Below are 20,699 nucleotides of genomic sequence, written 5' to 3'. Positions count from 1 at the left end.
TTGTTGTGAAAGGGAGGCTCTAATACTCTTGATATTTTAGGCAGTTATAGAGAGTACTTTCTGTGAACATTTCTAGACAGTAAAAATGTCTGGCGCGTAATACATAATTCCAGTCTTCAAAGTTCTCGAATTTATCAAGTTTTCTTGACAGGCACCACTGGTTTTCATTCATAGCTTAACAGAAACAGATAATTTCTATCCATTCTGGGCTGTTGTTGTTATATGAGTATTGAACCTACATGATGTTAATGTGAACAGTCTGTTGTTTTCCTTCAAGATTGAAGCAGGGAGAGGTTTTTCCCCTGAAGGGATGTCTTTGGTTACTGTATTGGCAGGCATTGTTTCCTGAAGCTGTTCCTACTCAAAGACAGCATCTGACTTAGACACATAGAGCACTCACCCCTGCACTCACACTCAGAAGGCGTCTGGCTGTGGGTCACAGCAATACTTCCCTCTTTAAACAAGCCTGTCCTCTGAATCCAGGCCCAAGATAAGATTTACCCAAATGCCTGAGAATGTAACAAGAGAGAATGAATTCCTTTGTGTGAGAATTTAACATTTCTTCTCATGACCTAAACCAACAACCAACCAGACTAGGTTTTATAAGATAAACTATAGCTATAAGGGTTTGCTAACGTAGCAGGTTTGATGTGTGTCTTTGTCTCCCTCTGTCCTACATATAAACTGTTGCTGCACAAAAGCACCATTGTGTGTGTTCATACAGTACATTGATGTTACCGTATATTGTTGTCTTGGGAATGTGACTCACATTAGGAATGCTCATGATAATCAAAAGCATGCTTATTGGATGTCCTGAAGTGGCAGAATGTCAAGAGGGGATCGTGCTTGGTATCAAGTCTGGTTTTAAATGTAGTCCAGTGTGTGTATGTGAGCGAGAGAGTGTGTGTTCAGGAATGTATGTGTGAGTCGTCCCTCTCTAAGAGGTTACCATTGTTGCTGTCCGTCTCTCCAGGTGTTGAGCCCCACATATAAACAGCGTAATGAGGACTTCAGGAAGCTCTTCAAGCAGCTACCGGACACAGAGCGACTCATCGTGGGTGAGTTACTAACACAAAGTGCTAGGCCACTAAGGCCAATTAGGTCATTGATATGGTGGATATAGGACATCAGCTTGGTTTTGGTCAAGTTAGCGTTGGCTGGTTGGAGTCAATTCCATTTAAACTATCAATTTAGGTCATTCATCTTCTGAATTGACTATATTGAAATAGAATTAACCCTGACCCTGATGGGTAGATTATGTATTCTTCCTGGGCTCTGACCTTTGACCTCTGCTGGCAGATTACTCCTGCGCCCTGCAACGAGACATCCTCCTGCAGGGCCGACTCTACCTCTCAGAAAACTGGATCTGTTTTTATAGCAACATCTTCCGCTGGGAAACGCTGGTATGCACTGGGCCTCTGCCTGGGGCTTTCTGTTCTTTTGATCTTATCTATATGTCTCTGGTGTTGGTGTGTTTACAGTATTGAAATGTAATTGATTGTATTTCTATGGTTTGCAGCACAGTAGATATTTCAGTATTGTTCAACAGATATATTTTTTTGCATGTGTGTGCAGCTGACGGTGAGGCTGAAGGACATCTGCACCATGACAAAGGAGAAGACAGCCCGCCTCATCCCCAACGCCATCCAGGTGTCCACAGACGGTGACAAGGTAAGACAGGACAGGGACTGGATCTTCGGCATTCACTGACTGAAAGGAGGCTCAAACCTTCTCCTCAGCCTCATTTCAAAGCATATTTTTTGAACTGATACAAACTCATTATTTTAATTCTCTCCCCACAGCACTTTCTCACCTCATTTGGAGCGCGGGACAGGACCTACATGATGATGTTCAGATTATGGCAGAATGCACTGTTGGACAAAGTAAGCAAGCAACCTCAATTAACCTCATCATAAATAGATGTTCAGTATATTGATACTTTTCTTTTCCATTGAATCCAAGTCTCTGCCGTTCTGAGTGTCGTCTCTAACCCTGTGCTCTAGCCCCTGTGCCCCAAAGAGCTATGGCACTTTGTCCATCAGTGTTATGGCAACGAGCTTGGCCTGACCAGTGACGACGAGGACTATGTTCCCCCTGACGACGACTTCAACACCATGGGGTGGGTGTGGTTTCCAAGGCTACAGATAAACACTGCCTCTTCAATTACCATCGTTGATTAAGACGCCCTTGATCTGCAGCGGGTTGTTATGAGAGGCTGGCCTCATTACTGAAGTGCAGTTGAAGTCAGAAGTTTACATACACTTAGGTTGGAGTCATTAAAACTCATTTTTCAAGAACTCCACAAATTTCTTGTGAACAAACTATAGTTTTGACAAGTCGGTTAGGACATCTACTTTGTGCATGACACAAGTCATTTTTCCAACAATTGTTTACAGACAGATTATTTCACTTATAATTCACTGTATCACAATTCCAGTGGGTCAGAAGTCTTACATACAGTAAGTTGACTGTACTTTTAAACAGCTTGGAAAATTCCAGAAAATGATGTCATGGCTTTAGACGCTTCTGATAGGCTAATTGACATGATTTGAGTCAATTGGAGGTGTACCTGTGGATGTATTTCAAGGCATAACATGTCATGGGAAAATCAAAAGAAATCAGCCAAGACCTCAGAAAATTAATTGTAGACCTCCACAAGTCTGGTTCATCCTTGGGAGCAATTACCAAACGCCTGAAGGTACCATGTTCATCTGTACAAACAATAGTATGCAAGTATAAACACCATGGGACCACGCAGCCGTCATACCGCTCAGGAAGGAGACACGTTCTGTCTCCTAGAGATGAACGTACTTTGGTGCGAAAAGTGAAAATCAATCCCAGAACAACAGCAAAGGACCTTGTGAAGATGCTGGAGGAAACAGGTACAAAAGTATCTATATCCACACTAAAATGAGTCCTATATCAACAACCTGAAAGGCCGCTCAGCAAGGAAGACGCCACTGCCCCAAAACCGCCATAAAAAAGTGAGACTACGGTTTGCAACTGAACGTGGGGACAAAGATCGTACTTTTTGGAGAAATGTCCTCTGGTCTGATGAAACAGAAATAGAACCGTTTGGCCATAATTACCATTGTTATGTTTGCAGGGAAAAGGGGGAGGCTTGCAAGCCTAAGAACACCATCCCAACCGTGAAGCACGGGGGTGGCAACATCATGTTGTGGTGATGCTTTGCTGCAGGAGGGACTGGTGCACTTCACAAAATAGATGGCATCATGAGGTAGGACAATTATGTGGATATATTGAAGCAACATCTCAAGACATCAGTCAGGAAGTTAAAGCTTGGTCGCAAATGGTCATCCAAATGGACAATGACCCCAAGCATTCTTCCAAAGTTGTGGCAAAATGGCTTAAGGACAACAAAGACAAGGTATTGGTGTGGCCATCACAAAGTACTGACCTCAATCCTATAGAAAATTTGTGGGCAGAACTGAAAAAGCATGTGCGAGCAAGGAGGCCTACAAACCTGACTCAGTTACACCAGCTCTGTCAGGAGGAATGGGCCAAAATCTACCCAACTTATTCTGGGAAGCTTGGGGAAGGCTACCTGAAATGTTTGACAGTTAAACAATTTGAAGGCAATGCTACCAAATACTTATTGAGTGTATGTCAACTTCTGACCCACTGGGAATGTGATGAAAGAAATAAAAGCCAAAATAAATCATTCTCTCTACTATTATTCTGACATTTCGCATTCTTAAAATAAAGTGGTGATCCTAACTGACCTAAGACAGGGAATTCTTACTAGCATTAAATGTCAGGAATTGTGAAAAACTGAGTTTAAATCTATTTGGCTAAGGTGTATGTAAACTTCCGACTTCAACTGTACACACTCACACACAAACACTAACACACAAACACACACACACATACCCCTCTCAGCCCTGCTTCACATCCCTCTCAGCCCTCTGTCCATTATCATGTAAAAGCAATACTCCAGAACTCATAACCCTAACCTCCAGCTGGGTCCTGTTCCCCTACGATGGTGGTGTAGATTCTGTGAGGAGATTCCTAACGAGGAGAATGAGATAAGTAATGACAACTTGTCTAAGAGCAGTGCCGAGGCCAAGCACGAGGGCAGCCCACCATCCATACACAAGAAATGCATCATCACCAACAGCACCATCAGCTCAACCATCAGCAGCGAGCCCCTCTCTGTGAGTCTCAGCGACATAATAGAGGTCAGAGGTTAAATCAATTACTGTTTTGTGATTTGTTTTGATGGAGGGGAAATGCATTTGTTATTCTGCCTATAGCCTGCATATGGGGAATACAGTTAACTCAACAGAATGTTTTCTATAATTTGATCACCAGAACTGAATTAACATAAAAAAAATGAACACATACCATCCTACTCATAACTATGTACTGTAGTATCCTACAGTGTATTTCTAGTGACTGACCCCCTCCTCCTCTGTGTCCTAGTTTGACCTCCCTCCAGACGAATACATCGACTGCCTCCCTAACGGGGAGCTGCTGACCTTGCCCCTGGTGCTGGAGCAGAGGCTAGCGGAGGCCAGCGGCCTGGTGCCCTCAACCTCCCTAGACTTCAACGACAATGAAGACATCCCCACCGAACTCAGCGACTCCTCAGAGACCCACGACGAGGGTGCGATTTCAATCTTCCGTCCATTAACAGATTTTCTGCATATATACTGTATATTGCTTGAAACGGGCTCTTCTGTGATGTCATTAAGTTTTGGTATTATTGTCACCATATGATATTATGTCCCCAAATGCACTTAAATCTAAAGTGTGTTTCCCCTTTATGGCTCTCCAGCAGGGGAAGTGCAGGCCTTCCACGATGACCTTAAAGGGAGACAGTACATCGATGAGGTTTACAAGTTCAGTGTGGACAAGATGTACGACATCCTCTTCACAGAATCCCAGTTTATGACCGACTTCATGGAGCAGCGCAGGTTCTCTGGTTAGTCAGACATTCTGTTTGTTGGCGTTAGTGTCAGCATCACATTATTGGCTCTTCCATTGGTGTTGTCTTGTGACAATGTAGTGATAGAATGTGTATACATATAACGCCACACAGATATAGTGTTTCACTCCTGGAAGAAGGACGACGCAGCGGGGAACCAGACGAGAGAGATCATGTACACCATCTCCCTGTCCAACCCGCTGGCCCCCAAGACAGCCACTGTCACAGAGACCCAGACACTGTACAAGGCTAGCCATGAGAGTGAGTGCTACATCATCGATGCTGAGGTCATCACACACGACGTGCCCTACCACGACTACTTCTACACGCTCAACCGTTACATGCTGACACGGGTGGCCAAGAACAAGTGCCGTTTAAGGTGAGGAGGGCCTTATCATAGCAGCTGTTGGAATAACATGTGGCTCTTGAAACTATTAGAACTTCATTTAGAAACACTGCCTGTCTTGTCAATAGGGTGTCCACTGAGCTGCGTTACAGAAAACAGCCATGGGGATTAGTGAAGGGCTTCATCGAGAAGAACTTCTGGAGCGGGCTGGATGAGAACTTCCGCCATCTTGGTAAGTTCCTCAACCAGCTGTTAAGTCTGTCACACCAAATGTTCAGCAACATTTAATATGATGACCGTAAACCATCCTAATGTGTGAAAGTAAAAACTGCTTCTGTGTGCCCTGTCAGAGTTGGAGCTGTCGAAGGTGGAGGATGTGGTGTTGGAGTCGGCCCGGCCCTCTCCCAAGGTCAAGGTGGTGAAGACGTCTGTGAGGCGGAGGAAAAGACCACTGGTCCAATTACGGAGCCAGCACCTGGGCGACGCCCTCCTCAGCCCTGTCACCACGCCAACCGACGACGAGGTCATCCACCGCATCAAACATGTGGGCGTGACAGGTCAGATGGCAGGGGGACACTTTTAATACTGTTATACACTGTTCATTCTTATACACTTTCATAAGGTACATACATACATTACATACACTCTTATACATTTTCACAAATGTATATTGTGTTAAATATATCAAGTTGACCCTGTCTGTGTTTGGTCTGCCCCCCTCAGGTTCCACTCAGACCAGGCACATGCCTGAGCACCTCCCTGGAGGCATTGCCCTCTACAGTGTCTCCAAACTGCTGCTCATCATCAGCTTTGTGTGAGTACACTCTATCTCACACACACTCCTACACACACACACACATACACACACACACGCATACATACAGTATACACACTCACTTTCAGATCCATCTAGTTTCATTTGTAGTCGTCTCAGTTCAACTCTCTTTAAAATCTTTAGTAGTTAGCAAAACTCTGACTCTGGGTTAAACATTTGTTTGTTTTTGTTTGTGTTCTGAATTTGATTCCTCTCTCCTCTCCTCTCCTTTTATTGCTTGCCATAGGATCTGTCTAAGGTACATCTGTCTAATGATAAACCACTTAGCCCTGACTAGGAAACATACTTCTCCCTCATTGTAACTGGTTCATTAACCTTTTACTGTAATGGGCTAAATCAGGGAGTTTCTTGGTAGTCTTAAACAAATGTACTTTGAAACAAAAATATACACCTCACACACATGGTTATGGGCTTACAAAAACGAAGACACCTGTACCATGCCAGATATAGAGTTGAAGTGTCTTCAATTCTGAGTTTGCATCCCAATATCACACTTTTATACCAAAGGTATGTGGAAACCTGCTCGTCAAAAATCTCATTCCAAAATCATGGGCATTACTATGGATTTGGTCCCCCCTTTGCTGCATAACAGCCTCCACTCTTCTGGGAAGTCTTTCCACTAGATGTTGGAAATTGCTGCGGGGACTTGCTTCCATTCAGCCACAAGAGCAATGGTGAGGTCGGGCACTGATGTTGGGCGATTAGGCCTGGCTCGAATTCGGCATTCTAATTCATCCCAAAGGTGTTTGTGGGGTTACGGTCAGGGCTCTGTACAGGCCAGTCAAGTTTTTCCACACAAGTCTCAACAAACCATTTCTGTATGGACCTCACTTTGTGCAGGGGAAAAAACTGTTGCCACAAAGTTGGAAACACAGAATGGTCTAGGTCATTCAATGGAACTAAGGGGCCTATCCTGAAACATGAAAAACAGCCCTAGACCATTATGCCTCCTCCTCCAAACTTTACAGCTGGCAGTATGCATTGGGGCAGGTAGCATTCTCCTGGCATCCGCCATAAACAGATTTGTCTGTCAGACTGCCAGACTCCAGAGAAAGCGTTTCCACTGCTCCAGCGTCCAATGGCGGAAAGATCCAGCTTGGCATTGCGCATGGTGATCTTATGCTTGTGTGCGGCTGCTCTGCCATGGAAACCCATTTCATGAAGCTCCCGACGAACAGTTATTTCGCTAATGTTGCTTCCAGAGACAGTTTGGAACTCAGTAGTGAGTGTTGCAACCGAACATAGATGATTATTGCATGCTATTCGCTTCAGCACTCGGCAGTGTCGTTCTGTGAGCTTGTGTGGCCTACAACTTTGCGTCTGAGCCGTTGTTGCTCCTAGACATTTCCACCTTACAATAGCAGCACTTACTGTTGACCGAGGCACATTTAGCAGGGCAGAAATTTGAGCATCTGACTTGTTGGAAAGGTGGCATCCTATGACAGTGCCACGTTGAAAGTCACTGATCTCTTAAGTAAGGCCATTCTATAGCAAATGTTTGTATGGCTTTGTGCTCGATTTTATACACCTGTCAGCACCTGGTGTGGCTGAAATAGCCAAATCCTCTCATTTGAAGGGGTGTCCACATACTTTTGCATATATAGTGTATGTCACAGAAGACTGAAATAATAAAACCGCTTGACATAGAAACACCAGATTTTTGGCTGAATTGAAAATAAAAAAAGGTTTATTAATTATGAAATTATTACAAATATTAATGACATTCCACCCATGACGCCACTAAGTCACTTGACTGCAGAAAATGCTGCTGAATATACAGACTAAGGCACCTCTGTATCTTTCATTACTCATCTTCTTTCCTTTGTCCCTTACATTCTTCTGATTTCCTCTCCTCCCTCAGCCTGGTTTTGCTGGTGTTGCTCAACATGATGCTGTTCTATAAGCTGTGGATGCTGGAGTATTCTGCACAGCCTCTTACCACCTGGCAAGGGCTGCGGATACATGAGAAGTACGCTAACCATCTATAGGTTTTTAGTGTTATGCCTATTGCCTACATAATACTAGAATTTACAGTGAGGGAAAAAGGTATTTGAGCCCCTGCTGATTTTGTACGTTTGCCCACTGACAAAGAAATTATCCGTCTATAATTTTAATGGTAGGTTTATTTGAACAGTGAGAGACAGAATAACAACAACAAAAATCCAGAAAAACGCATGTCAAATATGTTTTAAATTGATTTGCAATGAAGGAAATAAGTATTTGACCCCCCTCTCAATCAGAAGGATTTCTGGCTCCCAGGTGTCTTTTATACAGGTCTTATGAGCTCTTAAAGGGAGTGCTCCTAATCTCAGCTTGTTACCTGTATAAAATAAACCTGTCCACAGAAGACCAAAGAGCTCTCCAAGGATGTCAGGGACAAGATTGTAGACCTACACAAGGCTGGAATGGGCTACAAGACCATCGCCAAGCAGCTTGGTGAGAAAGTGACAACAGTTGGTGCGATTATTCGCAAATGGAAGAAACACAAAATAACTTATCAATCTCTCTTGGCCTAATGCTCCATGCAAGATCTCACTCGTGGAGTTGCAATGATCATGAGAACGGTGAGGAATCAGCCAAGAACTACACGGGAGGATCTTGTCAATGATCTCAAGGCAGTTGGGACCATAGTCACCAAGAAAACAATTGGTAACACACTACGCCATGAAGGACTGAAATCCTGCTGCGCCCGCAAGGTCCCCCTGCTCAAGAAAGCACATATGCATGCCCGTCTGAAGTTTGCCAATAAACATCTGAATGATTCAGAGAAACTGGGTAAAAGTGTTGTGGTCAGATGAGACCAAAATGGAGCTCTTTGGCATCAACTCAACTCACCGTGTTTGGAGGAGGAGGAATGCTGCCTATGACCCCCAAGAACACCATCCCCACCGTCAAACATGGAGGTGGAAACATTATGCTTTGGGGGTGTTTTTCTGCTAAGGGGACAGGACAACTTCACCGCATTAAAGGGACGATGGACGGGGTCATGTACCGTCAAATCTTGGGTGAGAACCTCCTTCCCTCAGCCAGGGCATTGAAAATGGGTCGTGGATGGGTATTCCAGCATGACAATGACCCAAAACACACGGCCAAGGCAACAAAGGAGTGGCTCAAGAAGAAGCACATTGAGGTCCTGGAGTGGCCTAGCCAGTCTCCAGACCTTAATCCCATAGAAAATCTGTGGAGGGAGCTGAAGGTTCGAGTTGCCAAACGTCAGCCTCGAAACCTTAATGACTTGGAGAAGATCTGCAAAGAGGAGTGGGACAAAATCCCTCCTGAGATGTGTGCAAACTTGGTGGCCAACTACAAGAAACGTCTGTGATTGCCAACAAGGGTTTTGCCCCCAGTACTAAGTCATGTTTTGCAGAGGGGTCAAATACTTATTTCACTCATTAAAATGTAAATCAATTTATTGCATTTTTGACATGCGTTTTTCTGGATTTTTTTGTTATTATTGTGTCTCTCACTGTTCAAATAAACCTACCATTAAAATGATAGAGTGATCATTTCTTTGTCAGTAGGCAAAGGTACAAAATCAGCAGGGGATCAAATACTTTTTTCGCTCACTGTATATGACTGTGTACTTAGTCAAACCCAGACTGCATATGTCTGTTTAGTTTTACTTGACAACCACATGGGCTTTGCCTGTTTTCCCAATCACAAAACACTTATGCTGCAGAATTGCCCCATAACAATTAGCTTGGAGTTGCTCTTGGCTGTGGCATCTGGGTGTGTTTGACAGTATGTGTGTGTTTCTGTCTAGTAAACTGCCCCAGACGCAAATGGAGTGGGCCCAGCTCCTGAAGTCCCAACAGCATTACCATGATGCTGAGCTGCAGAAGTGGAGAGAGATCATCAAATCCTCCGTGGTACTATTAGACCAGGTAGGGAACAGTAGTACTGTTAGACCAGGTAGGGAACAGTGGTACTATTAGACCAGGTAGGGAACAGTGGTACTATTAGACCAGTTAGGGAACAGTGGTACTATTAGACCAGTTAGGGAACAGTGGTACTATTAGACCCGGTAGGGAACAGTGGTACTATTAGACCAGTTAGGGAACAGTGGTACTATTAGACCATGTAGGGAACAGTGGTACTATCAGACCAGGTAGGGAGCAGTGGTACTATCAGACCAGGTAGGGAACAGTGGTACTATTAGACCAGGTAGGGAACAGTGGTACTATTAGACCAGGTAGGGAACAGTGGTACTATCAGACCAGGTAGGGAACAGTGGTACTATCAGACCAGGTAGGGAACAGTGGTACTATCAGACCAGGTAGGGAACAGTGGTACTATCAGACCAGGTAGGGAACACAGAAGACAGATACAGTAACAGGCATTAACACAATGCCAAGTGTGAAATTCTTTAGGTTTTTGTGCAGGGTCTCAAAGTGTGAAATATATTTTTCATAAGAAACTAGGATTATAGTTCTTTGGGGTGTTTTAATTTGTTCTGTTTTTCTCTACAGATGAAAGACTCTCTATCGAACCTTCAAAGGGGCATTGACTTAAGGGACTACAGCTCAGAAGCTGAGGGGAAAAGAAGCCGTTACCACTGACATACGACCTTAGGCCATGCGGGCAGGGTGTGCAATATAGGAGCTGTTTGTGTGTAAGTATGCAAACGAACAAAGAGAGACAAGAGATCGACCGACCGCGAGGCGAGCTGGGCCCAGTGTGACAGGGATGGCTGCCTGCTGACACCCCCCCCCCCCCCCTCAGCTCACAGAGGTCACGACCCCGCAAGTCAGACTATGGACAGAAAGTGCACCTATCACAGAAAGGAAATTAACAGTGGCGTTCCCACAGCACTGAAGCATTGTGGGAAGGTGACAGCCCAGCTTACCTTGACCCCACTTCTGTCTCTTATTTTTCTTTGTCTTTTAATGTTGGAAGGACATCGTCCTATCAGCCGTTGCCGTGTGGGGAATAGAGGACAACAAAAGCTCAGCATGTGATTTTACTCCTCACCTTAACTCCTCTCGATGAGCGTCTGTCTGTGGTTCCATTCCTGCTCTGTGAGTGTCTAAAGAGGAACAAAAGGGGTCCTACAGTCTCTAGGCTTTCTACACTCCCTTGACTGTTCCAAACCGACCATCTCCTCAAGGTCCACGCTGCAGTGTCCCTTTTATTAAACCCTCTGATCTTGGCCACAGACCATGCTCTAGAGTAGCAGGATCACCAGCAAAGAATATTATAGAGTGTGTGTGTGTATGTATATATATATATATATATATATATATATATATATATATATATATATATATATGTGTGTATATATATGTATATGTATGTGTGTGTGTGTGTGCATGTGGAAGCACAGTTCCACTGAAATGTCTCTACTGCCTTGTTTTTACCGGTGCTCAACAGTGCATCAGGGCTGGTTTCCCTAATCACCTAGAGCTAGTCTGTTGTGTTGGAATATGAATAATGATTGATTTAGGTGGATCAGGGTCCTTCTCACAGGTACTCAGTACAGAGAAAAGTTAAAAGATTTCAGGATGTTATTGGAGATAGAGAGGATATGTATTGTGGTGCGTCAAAACATCCATGCTTGGTGACAAATGGATCTCCTGTTAACAACAGGAATTTGTGGAATTTAGAGTCTTCTTGAAGGTTTATGAATGAGCTTTGTTGTATTACAACTATTGTACTAGTTGGGTAATGCAGTCAATTGCCCATCAGACTTATCAACTATTTTGACCAATGTTTAAGAATGATAGCTAGCCTAAACATGTTTATCAATTTATTAATTAGTTAACTTATTGTCACTGCTACTTTTACAGTACGGCAACAATACAGAGCTTTCATTTATCAGTTACTAGTGACTTGTTTTATGCACACAGTTCCATTATTTGTTGCACATTTATCTAAATGAGTTTGTACAGATCCGTAAGACCCGAGAATGTAGTACAAATTGAGCAGTAGGCTTTTCTGTGGGAAAAGACAGCATGCAGACTAAGAAGTCATTGATACTTGAAAAAGGGATACTGCAGCCAGACAATTAGGGAGACCTGTGTTCTTATGTAAGTGTTTTATTACTAAACTGTGACTATATCTCTTATAAATGTTTGACGATGGAAAGAATTATATAAATATATTTGAAATATATGTATATTTATTATATATTTCAAGATATATACACATTGCAGATATTTATTGTTTATTTATGTATAAAAGGAAAGTTATCAGAGCTCTAGGCAGGTTCAAGAATTTATAAAGAAAAATGTTTCTTCAGAAAAGCATGCCAGATATGTCTGTGACATGTCTAGTGTGCATGTGTGCTTGAGTGTACTGTATGTTTCTGTGTGTGCGTGTGGGTGCACATGTGTTAATTTGTAGTGACATTTCTATCATTCTACACTTGGATGTGTCTCAACATTTCATGATGTACATGATGTAGCCAAATTGCCTTTCATCATGCCCACGCGTTTGGATGCAGCCTTGCATTAGCCTCTCTGGCTAACAGTTTACAATCAACCCCATATGGTCATTTCTGTGTGCCAAGTGGCTTGACTCAACCACACACCCCCTCTTTGCTTATCCTATCAACAATCTGCGTCCCCACTTATTCCAAATCATACACCCACCTCCACTCTCCCTGTCCAATGTTTGTGTTGGAATCTGTACACAATTCATTAAATTGAACCAAAACAATTTATCATTGATTTATTTATCATTGATTTATTGAAAGGCAAGTAAATACCTGCTGGATTAACCTCAGCTAGGCAATGTCTGAAGAAGTGTAACCCCTAGCTGCGGCAGGAGCTCAGTAATAAAAGCACTTAATAAAAACAGTACTGCACTTTATGGATCTTCCAAATAGGTTAATGAAAGAAACTCATTGGTATTTCAGCCATTATGTTATAGGGAAAGGGAAGCCCTTTTTGCATTCTAGAAAGTATTTCTTGTACCCAACATAGAATGCTTACTCTGTATCTTTGATTGAAAAAAAAATGTCTCAAGCATCCATTCAACACATTTCTATTCACTTGATGATGTAATTATGTGACAATGTTAGTCCCAAAAGAGCAATTCCAGCCAGCTTTGTGTTACTCGCTTAGATATTTCAGGGTTTGACAGGACAGGAGTGGGTTGTATGTGGACGTTGGAGGAGTGGGTATCTATCTCTTTAATGCACGGATGTCAAACAAATTTTGCCCCGGGGGCCACATTCGTTCTTCAACGAGGTCTGGAGGGCAGCTTTGAAAATGGGTTATATTTCCTCGCCATCAAAATTGGCAAAATAATTTGTCCTCTTATCTATTGATTTTAGAATTTTCGATGCTCTGTCTTGCTTTCCTTTCGGTGATTATTAGCGAGCTGGTCAAGAAACTGTATGAATGTAAGTCCATTGTATAATTTCTACACACAAAGTATATTGAGTTTGTTTGAGTATGTTTGACCCCCCTGCTGTAATGTGTGCTGTCGTTGCATTGGTGAGTTACTGATTAAGTGATCGCTCCTGGACAGACTGTACGCAAGACTCCAGTTAGTGAATGAGTTGTTATCCTGAAAGCATGTTTTAGGCTTTGCTCTCCTGGCGTGTCATATGATGACTCTTGATATTGCAAGGTGTATTATTGGTCATTTATGGAAATCTTAACATCTGAATCACAGTGGTTGGAAATGTTTCTGTTTTATAGAAATGACTTTCACAATCCAGCTATATTATACTGAAAGATATGGTGAGTTTTCTTTTTTAAATATGTGATTATATTTCATATGTGAAAATGTGACTGAAATGCTTTGTTTCTTTTTAAAGTGTATGGACTTTTTGAGTTAGAAAATTGCTTGGATTTCTGTATTTATTTTAGTCATTAAAATGGACCATCTCAAATAATCTGAAAGAAATATGGTAACATACCATGGGTTCATCATGTTAGCATCTAGAATGTCTGCATAAAATGGGTGTATTCATTGTTATTCATTCCAATTGTTAACTTAAAGTAATCTCATTCTGCAATTCATGGCAATACCACAAAACATTACAACTAGATTATGAGTATGTAATTAGCTGTTATGCAGAATTCTAACATGTTATGTGTCATATGAGTAAACATCTTATGGTGGTGCTTAGTCATAAGGGTATCGTTTATGTTTGTTTAAACAACAAGCATTATACCATATTGTAACAGTATTCATAGACTTTATGGATGATAGTTCAAGATCGAGTGTTTAGATTTTAGTTTTTTCATCTCTATTACAGTGACCTGTCATAGAAAACACTGGATATTCAATCATATTATTCAACATTCCACTCAATCACCATTACTATCTAAAAAAATATAACCCATGACCTCTCATAGATCTGTTTTGTTTGTTTTTTGCATTACCAAGTATGATTGTATGATTCTATTCTTGAGCTATTCTTCCTCTAAAGCTGTCTTGACAGCGCCATTCTGTTGTCATCAACACTGCATACATTCTGTGCTTCACTGACTACATGAATTGAAATCTGCCTTGCTGTTACGATTAGAGCAGTAGCAAGGCGCTGTCCCACTCGTACTGAAATCTCTGGCTAACGCACAAAAGTAGTCCTGAACAAATGTATAGCAACGTTCTACAAGTGTGTCTTGGCATTATCTCACTGGTTTAGCTCAGTTCAAAAAGAAACCTAATGTATGTTTTTCTGTCCTGTTTTGAGCTGTAGAATGTATCTTAATTCGATTTATTCATGGTATATACACTACCGTTAAAAGATGGAGTCACTTAGAAATGTCCTTGTTTTTTAAAGAAAAGCAAATTTTTTGTCCATTTAAAATAACATAAAATGTATCAGAAATACAGTGTAGACATTGTTAATGTTGTAAATGACTATTGTAGTTTTTATGGAATATCTACATAGGCATACAGAGGCCCATTATCAACAAACCTCACTCCTGTTTTCCAATGGCACGTTGTGTTAGCTCCAAGTTTATAATTTTAAAAGGCTAATTGATCATTAGAAAACCCTTTTGCAATTATGTTAGCACAGCTGAAAACTGTGGTGCTGATTAAAGAAGCAATAAAACTGTCCTTCTTTAGACTAGTTGGAGCATTTGTGGGTTCGATTACAGGCTCAAAATGGCCAGAAACAAAGAACTTTCTTCTGAAACTCATCAGTCTATTCTTGTTCTAAGAAATGGCTATTCCATGCGAGAAATTGCCAAGAAACTGAAGATCTCGTACAACGCTGTGTACTACTCCCTTCACAGAACAGGGCAAACTGGCTCTAACCAGAATAGAAAGAGTAGTGGGAGGCCCTGGTGCACAACTGAGCAAGAGGACAAGTACATTAAAGTGTCTAGTTTGAGAAACAAGTCCTCAACTGGCAGATTCATTCAATAGCACCTACTAAACACTGCCTAGAAGGCCAGCATCCTGGAGTCGCCTCTTCACTTTTGTCATTGAGATTGGTGTTTTCTGGGTACTATTTAATGATTCTGCTAACGAGACATTGGAATTAGCTAAAGTTCCTTTGAAACACAGGAGTGGTTGCTGATAATGGGCCTCTGTACGCCTATATAGATATTCCATTAGAAATCTGCCGTTTCCAGCTACAATAGCCATTTACAACAATAACAATGTCTACACTGTATTTCTGATCGATTTATGTTATTTTAATGGACAACAAATGTGCTTTTCTTTCAAAAACAAGGACAACTTTTGAATGATAGTGTGTGTGTATATATATATATATATATATATATATATATATATACTGTGAGTATACGTTGTGTATATCTGCAGTGTACACACACTGACAAGAGAATAAAACCTGCGCTGTGCGTGGGTTTTGACTTGCCGAGAACTTTGCCTAATAGAAACTAAGATAAAATGGTTTTCTGGTAGATGAGAAGTAGAGATGGGAAGTATGAATAAAAAAGTATTGCACAAAAACATTCAAGATTTGTGAAGTTTACTCTTTTAAAATAGTTTTTCCTCTTGATGAAGCCAACAAGAACTACATCATCAACTGTACATGCAACATTCAACTGTACATGCAAGGCAAATAGGGGACCATTGGTGAGTGGAACATACAGTAGTTTAGGAATCTATCTTGATGAATAAGCTAGCTTCAGGGGTTCTTACTGTCTTGGATGATAACAACCTACACTATGTATATTAAAGTATGTGGACACCCTTTCAAATTAGTGTATTTGGCTATTTAAACCACACCCGTTGCTGACAGGTGTATAAAATCGTGCACACCGCCATGCAATCTCCATAGACAAACATTGGCAGTAGAGTGGCCTTACTGAAGAGATCAGTGACTTTCAATGTGGCACTGTCAGGATGCAACCTTCCCAACAAGTCAGTTTGTCAAATTTCTGCCCTGCTAGAGCTGCCCCGGTCAACTGTATGTGCTGTTATTGTGAAGTGTAAACATCTAGGAGCAACCATGGCTCAGCCCCGAAGTGGTAGGCCACACAAGCTCACAGAATGGGACCACAGAGTGCTGAAGCGCGTAGCGTGTAAATACGGTTGCAACACTCACTACCGAGTTCCAAACTGCCTCTGGGAAGCAACTTCAGCAGAAGAACTGTTAGTCGGGAGCTTCATGAAATGGGTTTCCATGGCCCGAGCAGCCGCAAACAAGATCAACATTAGCAATGCCAAGCGTTGGCTGGAGTGGTGTAAAACTTCCCGCCATTGGACTCTGGAGGACTGGAAATGCGTTCTCTGGAGTGATGAATCTCGGTTTGTCGGATGCCAAGAGCACGCTACCTGTCCCAATGCATAGTGCCAACTGTAAAGTTTTGTGGAGGAGGAATAAAGGTCTGGGACTGTTTTTCATGGTTTTGGCTCCTTAGTTCTGGTGAAGTGAAATCTGAACGCTACAGCATACAGTGACATTCTAGATGATTCTGTGCTTCCAACTTTGTTGCAACAGTTAGTGCTGCAACTAACGCTGCTCGGATCTCACGCAACCCATTCAGCCATGGCAGATTCTCTCAGTCTACACCCAGTATCTGCCCAGGGGAGATATACAGTATTTAACCCTCAGGTTGCCCATGGTAATGCAATTATGTTCCTGCTTCAGGCATTATTCTACAACAACTCGGTATGCCCTCCCAGGTCACACATGGCTGTGCCATGGCCCTTCACACATGGCCCTTCCCAGTCATGTGAAATCCATAGATTCGGGCCTAATGTATTTATTTCAATTGACTGATTTCATATGATTTTATATGAACTGTAACTCAGCAAATCATTGAAATTGTTGCATGTTGAGTTTATATTTTTGTTCAGTATAAAAAATATATTTTTTTAAATAACTATTTAAAAATAACAATATTTGAATTAAACAAAATACATACAAAGAAATAACGACATGAACAAAGGGAAGTTATATTAAAATATATTTATTTATTTAAATAAATAGATCGTTTTTTTATTTTTATTAAGAAATAAATTGGAAAATCATCCAGATTTTTAATGGGTGATTGTTGACCAAGCAATAGGCACTCAAGGTGTTTTTGAGGCCGCCGCCCTGGTTGTCAAGGCTGGCCTGCCAAACAAATATTGCCCAACCAAAGCCCCTATTGGTCACTGAAGCAACTTTTTGGGTGTAACTTCTCATTCTGGCCCGAGAATAGAACCACATCTGTAGTTGGAACCACATCTGCTTCTGAATGGAACCACATCTGCTTCGCAGCTACTCTTGATGTTTCTGATTTAGTATAAAACTATTGAATACATGATAGTTTCAAAAGATTGTCTAAATTATGAGGGATGCAGTGCAGTCCCTTTTTATAGTTCAATGGGTATGACGTCACAAGGGATTTGCATTGTTGGTTGTTGCATCAAGTGAATGTGATTACGTCATTGCCGAGGAAAGCTGTAAATAGCGGGTTCAGACGCTCAATCTGTATAGTTTGAAATATCGTCTATCATCATATTACCAGGACGCAGACGCTCCTCTCGTGCTCGCACAGTCCCCAGGAGGCTCAGACCCAGTGGGGGCAGAAGGAGGCATTAGGCTGTGTGGGGGCAGAAGGATGCGTTGGGCTGTGTGGGGGCAGAAGGAGGCATTAGACTGTGTGGGGGCAGAATGAGGCATTAGGCTGTGTGGGGGCAGAAGGAGGCATTAGGCTGTGTGGGGGCAGAAGGAGGCATTAGACTGTGTGGGGGCAGAAGGAGGCATTAGGCTGTGTGGGGGCAGAAGGAGGCATTAGGCTGTGTGGGAGCAGAAGGAGGCATTAGGCTGTGTGGGGGCAGAAGGATGCGTTGGGCTGTGTGGGGGCAGAAGGAGACGTTAGGCTGTGTGGGGGCAAAAGGAGGAATTAGGCTGTGTGGGGGCAGAAGGAGGCATTAGGCTGTGTGGGGGCAGAAGGAGGCGTTAGGCTGTGTGGGGGCAGAAGGAGGCTTTAGGCTGTGTGGGGGCAGAAGGAGGCATTAGGCTGTGTGGGGGCAGAAGGAGGCATTAGGCTGTGTGGGATGGTCTGTTGGATGTTTCAGATTCAGACCCATTCTGATATGATGAATTGCTTTCAAAGATCTGACTAAGCATTTACCAACGTTTAGGACGTCTTTTTTTTGTCTTTATTTTTGGTGCAGTCTGGACCGGCCTTGATTTCAACATCTAAGGATTTCAATTTTGGTCGGACCTGGGCCAAATCTGAATTAATAATAGATGTCTATGTTTGGTTAAGATTTTGTCGGATCTGGACCGGCCTTGATTTCAACATTTACAGAAGTCCAGTCCGGACCGGCGTATATTTGGCCCAAACATAGACATCTATCAGATTTGATCTGGTCCGGACCGGACTTGATTTGGCACAAACATACACGTCTATCATTGGTTCAGATTTGGTCTGGATCGGACCAAATCTGAACCAATTAAATGCATCTACGTATGTTTCACAAGTTTGGACAGTACAGTACAGCACAACAGAGCTCAGTAGAATACAGCAGAATACATTACATTATACCAGTGGTTCCCAAACAGTGATGGGGCGTGAAGGGTCGGCAGGCAGGGCACGGGGGTCCTAATCCAATTAAATAAATAATAATAATAATAATTTTAAGGAACTCAGTCCGGCTTTCAATTTCTCTTGAAAGTTGTAATAGTAGAAAGCACAAGGTGCAATTTCAAAATTGGGTAGTGTATCATCAGTTTTTCTCTTGTCATGTTAGTCATTGCATACCTTAGAAAGTGATGTATAACTTGTCAGAAACTAGCTAGGCTTTTCATCCCATAGAATTGATTGTAATGTTTGAGTCACTCAACTATCACATGTATAGAATTGCAAGAAAATTAGCTTTAAAACATCAAAATGTTCTCTGCACCCCATGACAAAATGCGTACAATTACAGGTAATAAGCTTTCAGCCTGCAAAATGTTCTCTCTGCCAACAAGAGGGGTGGGAACAGTTTGTGTCATGAACAATTCTTGTGCCCATAGAAATACATCTGATGCGCAGGGGTGCATGGGATATTCCCCAATGCTGGAAGGAGGGCCTGAGTGAAAAAGTTTGGGAACCCCTGCATTACAATACAGTACACAGGGCAGTAAAGTAGAGTAAACTATACTGTACTGTACTCTACTGTACTCTACTGAATAAAACGCTACTGTCCTGTACCGTACCGTACTGTACTGTGATGTTAAAACTTGTGAAACATAGCCTAGAAGTCTATGATTCCTTCAGTTTTGGATGTGGTCTGCAACGACCAAAATTGGTACTTGTTTGGGGGCTGAGCTCCTTAGAATGATATTCAGCATGCTTTGCAATTGCTTGGTTTTACATTTGCATTTTGGTCAATCAGTAGATGCTCATATCCAGAGTGACTTACAATCAGTGCATTCAACTAAGGTAGATAAACAACAACATATAGGCTGACAGTCGTAGCAATAAAATAAGTATTTGGTAACCATTATTGAGAATGTTATTCCAGTTGAAGTGGTCTGTTGGTTTATTCTTTAAATTTTGACGTCATTGCTGCCAGATTTAAACCTTTTGAAAAATCCCCGACTGGGCTATATTTAGCCAAAGCATAGATGTTTATAATGGGTTCAGATTTGTAATTGGATCTGACAGGTGGAGAAAAAATAAATATTCTGTTACAATTTTCAGTTGGCTCCTCTTTCCAATATTAAATGGCTTGTGAAAATATATTGTGATATAACACTTACTTTATTGAGAATGTATGTGTAATTTAAATTTCGCCATAGAATAAATGACAAAAAAAAAAACGTATTGTCAAAGTCATTTTGTATTTTCAACATCTGGAAAATATGTATTTTCGATGTCTTTTCATCTTTCATTCAGCACCTAAAATGCACCGTTGATGTCAACGTCTAGAAAATAATTCAGAAATATATGTTTTACTTAATTTTGCTTTCTGGGATATGCCCAAAGAAACCGTTGATAATAAAGGGTTGATGGCCTCTCCATATCTCTTGACCTTGTTATTTATCGTCATATTTAATTCAATATGCCCCAGTAAAGCATGCCATCGACAGGATAACCAGATATCCAGCCAGCCTCAACCCACAATATTCGAGTGTGCATGGCTGGGGTGGATGTGTAGTGCTTAAAAGTAGTGAGAACATACATAGGGAATGGGCTATAGCCAACCCATCA

At 41.9% G+C, this 20,699-nt stretch overlaps 1 protein-coding gene across 2 annotated transcripts in view; it reads left to right on the top strand.

Annotated features, from left to right (window-relative positions):
- LOC139385537 (protein Aster-B-like) overlaps positions 1 to 11,331 on the top strand; it is a 30,237-nt gene extending 18,906 nt beyond the window's left edge. For both annotated transcript variants that reach the window (XM_071130678.1, XM_071130679.1), the window contains 15 exons: positions 974 to 1,058; positions 1,300 to 1,403; positions 1,576 to 1,671; positions 1,803 to 1,883; positions 2,004 to 2,119; positions 4,013 to 4,199; positions 4,444 to 4,627; positions 4,799 to 4,945; positions 5,063 to 5,327; positions 5,423 to 5,526; positions 5,645 to 5,851; positions 6,018 to 6,108; positions 7,991 to 8,098; positions 9,893 to 10,013; positions 10,599 to 11,331. In XM_071130678.1, the coding sequence (XP_070986779.1) occupies positions 974 to 1,058; positions 1,300 to 1,403; positions 1,576 to 1,671; positions 1,803 to 1,883; positions 2,004 to 2,119; positions 4,013 to 4,199; positions 4,444 to 4,627; positions 4,799 to 4,945; positions 5,063 to 5,327; positions 5,423 to 5,526; positions 5,645 to 5,851; positions 6,018 to 6,108; positions 7,991 to 8,098; positions 9,893 to 10,013; positions 10,599 to 10,688 (1,986 nt within the window). In that variant the 3' untranslated portion in view covers positions 10,689 to 11,331. The remainder of the gene's footprint in view (positions 1 to 973; positions 1,059 to 1,299; positions 1,404 to 1,575; positions 1,672 to 1,802; positions 1,884 to 2,003; positions 2,120 to 4,012; positions 4,200 to 4,443; positions 4,628 to 4,798; positions 4,946 to 5,062; positions 5,328 to 5,422; positions 5,527 to 5,644; positions 5,852 to 6,017; positions 6,109 to 7,990; positions 8,099 to 9,892; positions 10,014 to 10,598) is intronic.
- Positions 11,332 to 20,699: the final 9,368 nt, after the last annotated feature.

The sequence above is a fragment of the Oncorhynchus clarkii genome, chromosome 27 (genome assembly GCF_045791955.1).
Source record: "Oncorhynchus clarkii lewisi isolate Uvic-CL-2024 chromosome 27, UVic_Ocla_1.0, whole genome shotgun sequence".
Classification (NCBI taxonomy): domain Eukaryota; kingdom Metazoa; phylum Chordata; class Actinopteri; order Salmoniformes; family Salmonidae; genus Oncorhynchus; species Oncorhynchus clarkii.
Note: the sequence above shows the minus strand (reverse complement) of the source record. Positions and strands in the feature narration are given on the sequence as shown.